This window comes from Eublepharis macularius, chromosome 2 (assembly GCF_028583425.1).
Source record: "Eublepharis macularius isolate TG4126 chromosome 2, MPM_Emac_v1.0, whole genome shotgun sequence".
Lineage (NCBI taxonomy): Eukaryota > Metazoa > Chordata > Lepidosauria > Squamata > Eublepharidae > Eublepharis > Eublepharis macularius.
In genome coordinates, this window is record NC_072791.1 from 18,214,605 (window position 1) to 18,227,970 (window position 13,366).

Genomic DNA, 13,366 nt, shown 5'->3' on the forward strand with positions numbered 1-13,366 from the left:
GGATGGGGCTGAGACAGCTCCAAGAGAGCTGTGACTGACCTCAGGTCACCCAGCTGGCTTCAAGTGGAGAAGTGGGGAATCAAACCCGGTTCTCCAGATTAGAGTCCTGCTGCTCTTAACCACTCCGCCAAACTGGCTTAGAAGGATGTAACTCTGTTTAGGATTGTGCTGCTGTTGATGATAATTTCAGCGAAGTCCTTTCAGAAGCTCTTTGTATGGTTCTTATTGTTACTAGGATAGTTTCATCCTAAAAAGAAAACTTTCTGCTAGTCATTCAGATACAAAAATCATTGATGTTTCTTTTTTTTAAAAAAAAATGAGTGTCAGGAAATTGCTGGTGCACTGAGCAAGGTTCAGGTCCAGTAGCACCATAAAGACCAACTGGGAGTGAAAATACACGTAGTGAATTGCCTGGGGACGCTCAAGTGCAGGATTTGATGAGCGATCTTCAATTCACGTGCAGGCTGTGTCTTGCTCGGCACATGTGCATGCAGCTTTCACGGGAGCTCCCTTTGTGTGATTGCATCTGCAAGTGTGTCCCGAGGGCAGAGCACCAATTCAACTGTTTTTGCAGCAAGAACTCTCTGGGATGGACACTGTAGAGCAAGTACTGTAGGCTCCTCTGACTTTGCTAATTTGTATTTCTTTAAGGTGTGAGAAAGTGTCAAGATCTGCATTTCAATGAAGGAAGGTGGGAGGTGGAGGAAACTGGGGATTTGGCAGCTGTAAACAGCCTGGGATACTTTTAGCAGTTGAGGATAGAACTGATATCAAACACATTTGGGGTTTCCAGCTGTAAGTTGGGAAATTCCTGGAGAATTGGGGGCAGAGCAAGGGGAGGATGGAGTTTGGGGAGGGGGATGAGTCCAGTGGAGATCTGATGCCATAAAGTCCAGTCTCTAAAGCTACCACGTCCTCCAGGGAAATAATCTCTGCAGTCTGTAGAACCTGGGCATGGACAGCATGCACTAAGATAAGACATTCTATAAAAATACAAAATGTATGTTTCGAAAGTCTTTCATTCATAGGGTCGCCATAGATCGGAGGCGACAGCACATAAGGACTAGAGATGGGCACGAACAGAAAAAAAATGAACATGATGTTTGTTGTTCATTGGCATCCATGAACAGCGACTCAGGAACAACCACGAACATGGCCCTGTTCACGAACATGTTTGTGGTTGGCTGTTCGTGGGGGCCAGCAGGCTCTCCTCCAGCCATCATCCAAGTTTGGTCAAGATCCCTACTGCACCACTCCCAGAAACCTTACCTGAGCAGGCAGCAGGAAAGGTACCAATAATAAATAATAGCTTGGCCCAGAGCCTGGCAGCAGCCCTGGAACTTGAAGGGGTAGATCCCTATCCCACCACACACAAAGAAAATTCAAGCTCCAATGCACTCTCTCTATCAAAATGCAAGCAGCAACTGTCTCTCCCTCTCTGCTGTCTGCGAAGTCAGAGCTGGGAGCCCGCCCCCCCCCCCCGCTCTTTCCTCCCTTGTTGTAACAAATTTGGAGCTCCACACTTGAAAGGAAGACCTGCCTATCAAACTTTGGGCCAAGCTACACATGACGAATGACACTTGAACAGCAAGTGTATTTCTCCCTGTTCACTTGCCCTCCACTAAATCCACTTGCCGTTCAAGTGTCATTCGTCATGTGTAGCTTGGCCCTCAGTTGGGCTTAGATTGGGGTTTTCAGGGCTACAGCAGGAGTTCAGATAGAGTTCAGGCAGTCCCTGCCGCCGGTTGCCAAGGGAATTGATTGCAAGTGCCAGACTGTCTGGCTTGACAACCAGCAAGACGAACAGCAACGAACGAGGCTTGCAACGACCACCTGTTCGTTTAGAACGGGGCCTCATGAACAGCTTGTTCTCGAATAGCAGATTGGGCTGTTTGTGGCTTTTTTTTTGTTTGTATTGCTGTTCGTGCCTATCTCTAATAATGACCACACAAAATATGCATATAACCTGCATGGTACATGCAAGATTCAGAAGAGATATGGAGTATTAAAGAATGAAAAATTCTAAAATATTCATAGTAGAAGAAACAGTAGGGTTAGGTGTACATTTTCTTTGTTGGATAGTAAAATGGAACAGCCACGAGCCTTTTAGAATACTGTCAGTCGCCTGTAGCTTATACAAAAGCTATTCTGTTGCATTGTTTGGAAACGCTGGCAAGTGAAAGCAGTGCTCAAAGCCACCCGTGTTTCATTCCTGTTCACTCTAGCTCTTTTGTATTTACTTTCCTGCAGAAAATCTTCATTGTTCCAGTGGGGAACCACACAAACATTCCCTTTGCAAGACTCAGTCACAGCAAATATATGGTTACTGAAAAGGCAGCCTATATTGGTAAGTATTCTGGTTGGGAAAGAGGCTCCTAATGCGCACCGTGATCATGATAATTTTAACTTCTTATGGCAGCTCCTAGGGCTGCTGAACTCCCAGTGGGATCTGGAGTTCCCTCAGAATTACAACTGATCACCAGACTACAGAGACAATTTGGAGGGTGGGGTCCACCCTCAAATCTCCTTGGATGACGGGTGGGATGAAAATATTAGATAGAACTAAGGCATGATTAAAGTACCTCTTTTTCAGACTTCTGTGCTAACTATGTTCTTCTGATGTAGCTGGGCCTGAATTGGCTGATATTACTTGTGGCTTGTGAGGGGAGGTGTGTCCCTATAGGATAGCTTATTTTCACCCCTCACAGTCGCTGGAGGCCTCTTCTCCTCTGAGGATCCCCCAAGGGTATTTATTTTTTGTCACCATATCCTGTCTTTGTCTCTTCATGTAACCCCATTTTGCTTCTTCTTCACTATTATTACATGCTTGTTTCCAACACCGGAATGGGAAACCCTCAAGACCTGGTGTTTTGTTTATTGATTTTGGTAATAAGGCAAATTAATATTATAATTCCATCTTCACTTTTCCCTTTTGTGTCATCTCTAGGGACTTCTAACTGGTCAGAAGAATACTTCAGCAACACTGCTGGCGTGGGTTTGATCGCTACACAGTCTCCAACAGATCCCCAAAAGAAGATTCCAATAATCCAGGAACAACTGCAGTCTCTTTTTGAACGGGACTGGAACTCCCGATATTCAGTAAATATAGATGACCTCCCTGGGCAGAAGGATTGTGCTTGGAAACATGGATTTAAACATTTAAAAGAAAGCTGAATTCTTTGTTGTTGTTATTGTTGCTGATGGCAATGTAATTGTGCTTTCTGCATGGGACGTTTAAGCTTTTATTGCCGTGTGTTTGGCTGATGATGAATGGTTCAGTCTACGACTCTCTAACCTTAATCACAGACGTGTCTGATTGTCCCATGGCTTCAGGTTAGCTCTGTTTGCAAGTTGTAGTGAACGTATGCTCAATCCATGCACAGTGTACACTTGATTTTTCTTTATATGTGTGTCGAGTAATTCTCATGTTTCAGTCAACTCATGTATAGCTGAGTGTGTGATTTGAAGCCCATTTATCCAGGTACCAGTCCCTGCTTTCATTTTTAAAGTGAATGTGCATTGAATCTTTCTTATAAACAAATGTACACGGGTACAAGCAGGATAGAATCACAAGAGTTGGAATGGGCCTTACAGACCATCTAGTCCAACCCCCTGCCCAATGCAGGAACAGCCTAAAGTATCTTCAACAAGTATTTTTCCAGCTGTTCCTTGAAGACTGCCAATGAAGAGGAACCCACTACATCCCAACACAGCCGATTCCACTGCTGAATTAATGTTAATGAGAAGTTTTTCCTAATGTCCAGCCAGATGTACTTGTGTTCACTGTAATAGGGCTGCAGTGTATTGAGAGGGAACACGCATGAAGCTGCCTTATACTAGCCCTGTTCAAATGTAACAGTGAATGCACATACAACCAACATATATGTGAGTACACCTGTTTGTAAGAAAGAGCCAATGCATATTCACTTTATAAGTGAAACTGGGGATCTGTCCCTGGATAAATTTTTTCGACCACACGTTCAGCTGCAAAAGTGTTGAATGTAACACGAGAATTAACGCACGTATAAAGAAAAACCAAGTATACACTGTACATGGACTGTATGTGTGTTCATTGTAACTTATGAATAGAGATGGGCATGAACTGAAATACGAACCAAAGTTTGTAATGAACCGAGCTGCTTTGTGCTTCACGAACCAGCGTCAGAGCCCATTTCTGACGAACCGCCATGAACTTTAGACTAGTTTGTTTGGTTTGTTTTTTGGTTCGTCACTGCAGACAGCCTGGCACCGAACAATCAGTCTCCTAGGCAACAGGGGATGGACTTCCTGCAGACCTTCTGCTGGCCTCGAAGTGACCTTCTGCTGACCCAGAAGTGATGATTTGCTGACCTGGATGTGACGTTTTCACAAACCAAATGAACCGGTTCGTGAACCGGGCCAAGTTTGTGAAAGTTCATGGTTCATGGAATGCAATGAACTACGAACTGCACGGTTCGTTTCCCCCCGGTTTGCGCCCATCTGTATTTACGAACAGGGCTACTAGATCAGACCATTTGTCCATCAAGATCAATATTCTCTACTCAGACTGGTGCCTGCTTTCCAGGGTCTCAGGCTGAGGTCTTTCACATCACCTCCTGCCTGGTCCTTTCAGCTGGAGATACTGGGAATTGAACTTGAGGCCTTCTGTATGTCAAGGAGATGCTTTACCACTGAACCATAGTGCTCCCCCAGGGCAGCAAGGTGTTTTTAAAAAGATTTTAAAAGATCACTCTTCTCTATGAGGATACATCCTTGGGCTTTTGTACCTTGGTACAGTGTACCATTTAGTCTGTGGTTTTTAACAGCCATTTTGGGCATGCACATCTAAAAGAATGCACCCCAATCAAGTGAGAGCAGAAGTATTATGTTATTCCTACTTGCAATGAAACCGTGCAAACCAAATTCACACAGGTCACTTGGAGTGTATTACGACAGAAAAGCAGCATATAAATATTTTAAATACATGATATTTTAAATAAAACAAATGCTACAGTTTAAACCTTCTGTTGGTGTGACCTTCTGTTGATGTGCACAGGTGAAAAACAGAATGGCAGTATCAGATTTCTGCTTTGGGGAAAAACAGGCCATTTTAACTGTGCTTCTGTTGGGTTTTCTGATTTGTCTGATGGCCATGCATCAATGCACATGGGACTCTGAGGATATGCTGTACAGTTCCAGAGTGGCAGTTTAGAGGTCAAAAGACAGTGATGTCATTGGACTACAAGACTGTTGTGTGTGCAAATGCCACAAGATGGCAGTGTTTGAGAAAATTACTCTCTGCTTTCGTCAGGGAAATAGTTGTATTCAAGGCCAGAGGGGTTCCTAAAATTTAATTCTAATTGTCTTCATCAGCACTATGATAAACCGGTCTGAAGCCTGCAGACCCTCTTGGACCTTTGAAAGGGAGCTAGAAAACAGAACACTGTTACAAGTGAAAGTTGTTTAATTAAGTTTTAGTGGTTGTCTGTTCATGTTTCCTAAAGTTGCAGACAGGTGATGACTTTCATCATATAATTCTTACATCAGCCCAGCGAAGGACAGTGTCGAAAGTCATTGTAGTGTAGCGGCTGGAGTATTAGGATGGCATAGACCAGGGTTAAGATTCTTCTCTGCACAGTTTTGCAGTTTGCAAAAAGCCAGGAAAGCGCGGGCTTTCCTGATCTCTTTTGGCAGGCAAGCCCACCTTCTTTCATATGATGAACCTACCCATTTAATCTGGTCACCTTCAGAGGTCCTGCTTTGGGTGCCCCCGCCATATGTGGCTAGATGGGTGGCAACCTGAGGAAGAGCCTTCTTGATCATGGCACCAAAATTTTGGAACTTCCTCCCCAGGGAGATTCATCTATCTCCCTACATTGTTATCTTTGCCGGTGGATGAAGACTTTTTTGTTTTGTGTGGCATACCCCCAGCAACTGTTAGTGTCACTCTCCCATTCTGTTGTGTATGAATGTTTACATGTTTTTATTGAATTGTATAAAAAATTTAAATGCTTCTTTCATACTTTAAATGTTTTAATTTTGAATATTCACTGCCTTGGGGAAACCTATTCAGGTGGAAAAGCGGCATAGAAATGTTTTAAATAAAAATAAACAAAGATCAAATATTGTCGAAGGCTTTCACGGCCGGAGAACGATGGTTGTTGTGGATTTTCCAGGCTGTATAGCTGTGGTCTTGGCATTGTAGTTCCTGATGTTTCGCCAGCAGCTGTGACTGGGTCTTTGTGCTACAGCCTGGAAAATCCACAACAACCAAAGATCAAATACTCTGTGGAAAAGATACCACCTAATTAGACAGGTCCTTGTTTCCAGAAAATAGTAACAACAGTGTGCTTATATAACGCCCTTCTAGACAGATTAGTGCCACAGAGCTGTGAAGAAAGTCAGTGTTATTATTATCCCCATAATACAGCTGGGGAGCTGGGGCTGAGAGCTGGGGCTAACCCAAGGCCACCTTCTGAGCTCAGGGCAGTAGCGGGATTCGAACCAGCAGAGCGTTGATTTGTAGCCCAACTACTTAACTACTATGCTACAACAGCAAAGGGTCTTTTATGGATATAAATTGTACATTTGACTTCTTAGCGTCTTTCAAGTATGTTGATTTTAAATGAGTTTAAAAGTATGTTGATTTTAAATTCTCATTGTCCTTACCAAATTAAATTTCAAGCTTTCAATCATGTCATGAGCCAAAATGGGAATGTTATGATGTTCTGCCCCCGGCGCCCCCTCCGATGCCTCAGTGCTGGAGGCAATCACCGGGGTTGCCTCAGTGGAGGCGCAGGCCCTGAACATGATTTTCACACACGTGCTGCAGTGAACCTGTTTTTCTTGCCCTCCCATTTCACTTTAGCCCAGTGTTGTCTCTTTGGTGCAAGGCTCAGGGCGCTTCGAGCTCAACAGCAACCACAGAGCTCTCTTCAACCTTCTTGCCTGTGGGAAAAGAAACAGGAATTCCGAAGGCCAATTTAGATGTTACAGCTCCCAACAGAGGCTGCTTATGGCTGCTAAGTTGAGTCAACACACCACATGGCAGAAATAATTGTTCAAAGACTCTTGCACATCTGTGTACAGCATCTGCACACCATCCTTGTTATTCCTGAAGTTAGCCAAGCTGACTTTAAAAGTTCTGTCTGCCCCGATGTTCATAGGGCCATATGTTTCTAAATTGTATACTGCAGCTGTTTTATCTTCTGTTCTTATTGTTGTTGACTTGGTGAAGTTCTAATGTTGTGTTTAGGGTCTCATAAAAGTGAATTGTGGTTTTTAAAATGCCTGTTACTTGCCTTATGGATTCAGTGACTCAAAAGGCAGAGAATAAATGTTTACATAAATAAAGAGAGTGAAATGTGGCCTGCCCAGAGATGAGGCATTTAAACCACACACCTGGCGGATGGAACATCAACATGGGTAAAGCTGTAGCCTTACGAGCTACACTAGATTGGGGGAGATCCACATTCAAATCTCCGTTCAGCCATGAGGCTCTCCATGTGCCCTTAGATAGCTCAGCTCTGATTTAGTACGTTTCTGGCACTCATCACTGCTATGAAATCACTACTGGCCATAGGAAAGCCACTTTCTTAGATTCACCCAGTATTTACAATAATCAGGCTTGCCAGAATTCCCATTATAGTGGGGAATTCCCTGCCCCCAGCTGTCCCCCCCCCACTGCTGCTCATCTGGTTGGTAGAGAGGAAGAGGCACATGGAAAGGCCGGAGGCAGGCCTGAGGCCTGAGTGCGAAGTATGCACGCACCAACCCATTACTATAAAATGATGTCATTTCTGGCATGATGCAGAGAGATGGGTCAACCTGGGGGCTGATTCTCTCAAAATCATCCCCAAATACTAAGTTTGGGGCTGATTTTTAGAGAATCAGCCCCCAGCGTGACCCAGCACTTCTCTGTTGTGCTAGAAATAATGTCATTTTCCGGTGATGTAGGAGCAGGTAAGTAGCTGCTGTCCCGTCCCCCAGTTTGGCCCCCAGGGAACTTGGTAATCTGGCAATAATATTAGCTAGTTGCCAGAGCCCCTTACTTTCTTGGTAGGAGGGGTGGGGGCCTGGCACTCACCTTTTGGACTCCCTCGTGTGCACACAAACAGCATGCACACTCCTGGCGCAGTGTGATGACATCACTTCTGGGAGTGACATCATGTTGCAGGCTCCAGGAATGCTCCCATGCTTTGCACTGGGGTCTGCACAATGACATCTCTCTTGGGAATGTACCTGTTATGTACCAGGCCCTGGGAGGCCGGTTCCCCTGCCTTCCCCCCCACACTAGCCAGGGGAGTGGTGGTGGAGAGTGGAGGCTGGGGGTATCCCCTGGGGGATCAGCAACCCTAATATTAGCTTACCTCACAGGGTCACTGTATTGTGTGTATGAACAACTTTGAATGCTGAAAGTTCTGTATAGCTGCTAAATAGTATAATCTGAAATCTTTTCTAGTTATTTCGACTTGACCAAATCCATAATTACACCTGCTCTTACTAGAGTTGCCGGGCCACCAGTGGGAGTGTGGGCTGGGGGCACGGGATGGGAGAAAAATAAATGAAAATAAGGTTCCGGCCTAGTTACCAGCATGTCACTTCTGTGGTACAACTTGGAAGTGACAATGGGTAGCTATAGGAATCGCAGAACTCTATGGTAAAACTCTGGTGCAGCTTTATGGAGCTCAGAGCAGCACTAGGCAACAGAGAAAACTACCTGGAGATTGCCTACCATAACAAGGTAAAGGTAAGCCTAGCTTTTACAGGTAAGGTTGTCAAGAGGCTTGGTGAAAAATGTCCTGTCCCTTTAATAGTCGTGGTGGTGGTGATGGTAGAAAATATGAACACGTCATAGTTGACTTACGATGACCATTGCTGGGGTTTTCAAGGCAAAAGACTAACAGAATGGGTTGCCATTGCCTGCCTCGGCAAAAGGGTTGCCAGATCCAGCATGGGAAATTTTTTGGAGATTTGAGGGTGGGGTTTGTGGAAGGGAAAAACCTTAGCAGGTTTTAATGCTGTAGAGTCCACCTTCCAAAACAGCCATTTTGTCCAGGGGAACTGATCTCTATCACCTGGAGATCAATTGTAATTGCCTAAAGGTTGGCAACCCTTCTCTGCACCCCTGGACTTCTTTGGAGGTCTCATCCAATTTCCATCCAGGGCTTACATTGCTTAGCTTCCAAAATCAGATGAGACCAGGCTTGCCTGGGCTATCCAGGTTAGGGCAGTAGAGACTTAATGGAATGTTTTTTGCTGGGGGATATGATTTACCTCCATGCCGTGAAAAACTTCACTTGCCCATTCCCACAAATTAAACCTTGGGGACATGTTCCCCCTGGCCTGTGTTGTCCATCTGTGAGAGTACACATTACTGGACCTGGAGTCATGCTAGGACTACATTTCCCAGAATGCAATGAGGACACACTCACTGAGGAGAACAGAAAGAAACCTTAAGAAGGAATTTGTAGAAGGCTTCAGTCTCCATCTTGAAAGGGAATGGATTGGGTTAGCTGAGAAGACAGAGGAATATTTTTAAAAAGTGGGTCCCTCTCCTCATCTGCAGTCCAAAACGACTGTTATTAATGCTGCTTTCCCTACATTTTGCACACATGTGCAAAATCATTACTTGCAGGGTAGGCTAATATAATATTAGGAGAAAACGGGAAAGAGAAAAAACTGTCTAAAAAGTGCTAATTACGGAATTTATGAGGTAAAAGCACTTCAAGATACTGTGACTGGCACATTTTAAAGTACAAGGGTCCTTTCCTTCAGAGGCATTGCAGAAATTATGAAGAAAAAGGGACCGCTGTCCTCTTTCACTCTGGCCACGGGGAGCTCTTTTCACCATGGAGAATGATTGCCTTCATAATACTATTTCCAGGGTGGAAAGTGGGACTGAGGGTGAAGCTAGGAGAGTGTGGTTTGGTTAAAGGCCACTAAAGTTTTCATGGCTGAAGTAAAATCTGAATCATATTTTCCTGACTCACAACTCAATTCTCTTTAATTCACACATTAAACCAGTGGTTCTCACACCATTTCCCATGTGCCAGCACACCAACTAGGTTTGCCAATGCTCAGGCTGGGCCTGGAGATCTGGAATTACAGCTGATCTCCAAATAACAGAGATCAGTTTCCCTGGAGAAAATGGCAACTTCAGAAGGTGGACTCTATGCCATCACTTCCATGTGGAGATCCTTCTCCTCCTCAAACCCTGCACTCCCCAAGCTGTGCCCCCAAATCACCAGGGATTTCCCAAACCATATTTTGCAATCCTACCAACATAAACACAAGACTCTCATGTTGGTTAGCCCTGAACCAACATTTTTTTTCATATTTAATATTTATAAATATGTAACATTAAGCAGCCAGCTATATTCATGCCCATTTCACGCATTCTGCAGAGGCAAACCCAAAATTTGCTATCTAGCCTCTCAGAGCTTTCTTGTTTTAGCTCTGTTCCCTCCAGGCTTTGCAAGACTGCGGAGATCTACTTCTGCATCCTGATCCTCAGCTATGAGAACAACTTGCATTACCTTGCCTCTTAGAACAATGCATTTCTAGGATGAGCACAGCTTTCTGGACCCAAGGCAAGACTGGTGAAGCCACCTGGTTAACTGCTGGGGGCCTGCCAAATGACAGCTGTTAGAAGATCTCTTGGTGCTTATACTGTGCGAGTATATACTTGAGTGTTCTTAATACTTAGTGATTTTTGTTTAAAACGTATAATTTCTTACGCTTCGCAGGGATTCCAGTATTTATAACTTGCTGAACATCCTGAAAGGCTCTGTTGCTAAAGAAGTGTTTATCCTCATATGACAGGTGAGTTTTTCTCTATTTTACAAAATAGGATCATTTCAGGGTAGGAAATTTCTATGGTTTATACTGCAGCTGTGTATTAAAGCAATTATTAAAGTGAGAAATGTTTTCACGTAGGATGGTCTCACTGAGGGGTTAGATTGCAAAACAAAAATATATCCAGATTCCGTAGGTGGGTAGCTATGTTGGTCTGTAGTAGAACAGCAGGATTTGAGTCCAGTGGGACCTCAGAGACCAACTAGGTTTTCAGAGTAGAAGCTTTTGAGAGTCAGAGCTCCCTTCTTCAGACACAAGTAAAAATTGAGATCCCTGAGCCGTTTTATCCCAGCCAAAGATGGGTGGGGTGATGCCCTCTCTTGTCCATTCCTACTCATGTCTGAAGAAGAGAGCTCCAACTCTTAAAAGTTTACACTCTGAAGGCCAAGCTACAAGTGACGCCTGACCCAGATTGGACACTTGTCAGCTTCCCTCACGTTTTGATGGGAAATGTAGGCATCCTGGTCTTGCAGCTTGGCTCTCCATTTAATTGAAGTTTACAGAGTGGCAGTCTATGGAAGGGAGACCATGCGGTCAGGAGGGGAGTGCAGGCATCGGGCTCTCGCCAGGCGTCCCCCTTCCCCTTCGCTGGGTGTGTGGGGTTTCTGTAAACTTCAATTAAATGTAGAGCCAAGCTGTAAGACCAGGACACCTACATTTCCCATCAAAACTTGAGGGAAGCTGACAAGTGTCCAACCTGGGTCAGGCGTCACTTGTAGCTTGGCTCTGAAAATCTTATTGGTCTCTAAGGCGTCACTGGATGAAAATCCTGCCGATGCAGATTCCTGGCTCTGTTGTTCTTCAGCGAAAGATCTTGCTCTACCTTTCCTCTCCATGCTAGATTTTGTTCTGTGCATGAAGAGACATGTTTCATTCTCTGTGTGAAACATCCTGCTAGGTTCCTATGTATATTTCTGTCTGCTTTGGTTTGCAGATAATTTGTCTTTTCATATAAATGTTTGTATTCAATTGTTAGGTGTCAGTTGAAATTTGTAATATTATTTATAGAACCTCATTCCAGCGTGCGCTCAGGATTTTTTTTTTATTTGGGAGGCTGCAAAGTGAGCATGTTGTCAGTGCACCACAGAGACTTGGCATGCTCCCAGGCTGCAGAGGTTAGGGAGGCACTTCCTGGATCTGCATAAATGCTCCTAACCCCTATGAGGATGGCACAGAAAGAACACAAGATGAGCCCTGCTGCGTCAGACCAGTGGTCTATCTAGTATAGCATCCTGTTTCATGCAGCCACCATTCAGTTGCTCTGGAGGGCTAATAAACAAGGCATATATGCCAAGGTCTTCCAATAATACTACATTCTAACACTGGTACTCTGAGGTTTCCTGGGTTGCCTTAATTGGGTCAATGCCTTGGGGATGCTGAGCTGGGTAGAAAGTAGGATGGCGATAGCAGGAGTCCTCCCATTCCGGACTGCCTGTTACCGGCTGCTGCTGGACAGCATGTTGGGGGAAAAAACAGTTGTGTGTGATTTGATGTCGTGCCAATGCTGCAAGACTCAGGGCACATTCAAGGCATTTCATTTATTTTAATTTATTTAAAACATTTTTATTCTGCTTTCCACTAGGGTTGCCAGCCCAGCACTGGTACCAGGAAGGAGATTACAGAGTAGAATCTACTAGATCAGTGTCACACTAACCCTGTGTCACTTCCAACATGACCTGGAAGTGATGTTATCATATTGGCATGATGCTTTAGGATCCACCTAAAATTCTATGGTTAAACCATAGAGTTGAGGGTGAATCCTAGAGTGTCACATAACATAACGTTTGGTTTGCACTGGGTATGACATTGAAATGTCATTGTGACATGGATTTGGTAGGTCCCCACCTCCCACAATCTCCCGCCAGGTTCCCGTGTTGGGCTGGCAAACCGAGTGGAAAGGCAGCATACAAATATTTTAAATAAATAAAAAATACATTGGATATGTCCTGTGCTGGTTCACAAGAACAAGCAGCAGTCTTGAGGCACTTAAAAGACTATTCCAGCATAAAATCTTGTTAGTCTTTAAGGTGTCACAAGACTGCCATTTAGTTTGGCTACAACAAACTAACAGGCTACACCTGGAACAGGGTTTCCTGTGGCAGGGGAAGCAACAGTTAAGCTGCTTCTATTGTTGGTGTTTGTTTGTACTCTGCCTTGAGTCTCAGTGAGAAAAGCAAACTATAAATGAAGCAAACAAATTTACGCGTGTTCTGTGGTCGTGCTGATGGAAGGTGTGGACAATTTTCATAAGAGGCTGAACCCAGATGGAAGAAATTTTTATTTAAAGGAGAGGGATTCTCAGTCAATAGTTCCTTGGTGAATACACCGGGAATCCTGCTTCTAAGAATTAAGGGTTTATTTCAGACTTTTCAGTCAGAAAAATTCTCCTTAACCTGCCATGCATTTCATGAGTTCATGAACACATGAAGCTGCCTTATAGTGAATCAAACCATCTGTCCACCAAGGCCAGTATTATCGACTTATGCTTGCAGTGGCCCTTCAGGGTCTCAGGCAGAGGACTTTCACATCC

At 44.3% G+C, this 13,366-nt stretch overlaps 1 protein-coding gene across 1 annotated transcript in view; it reads left to right on the forward strand.

The window, feature by feature from the left end:
• PLD4 (phospholipase D family member 4) overlaps nt 1-3,315 on the forward strand; it is a 56,410-nt gene extending 53,095 nt beyond the window's left edge. Inside the window, exons 10-11 of the mRNA XM_054972249.1 lie at nt 2,251-2,347; nt 2,948-3,315. Of these exons, the coding sequence (XP_054828224.1) occupies nt 2,251-2,347; nt 2,948-3,174 (324 nt within the window). The 3' untranslated portion in view covers nt 3,175-3,315. The remainder of the gene's footprint in view (nt 1-2,250; nt 2,348-2,947) is intronic.
• The last annotated feature ends 10,051 nt before the right edge of the window (nt 3,316-13,366 follow it).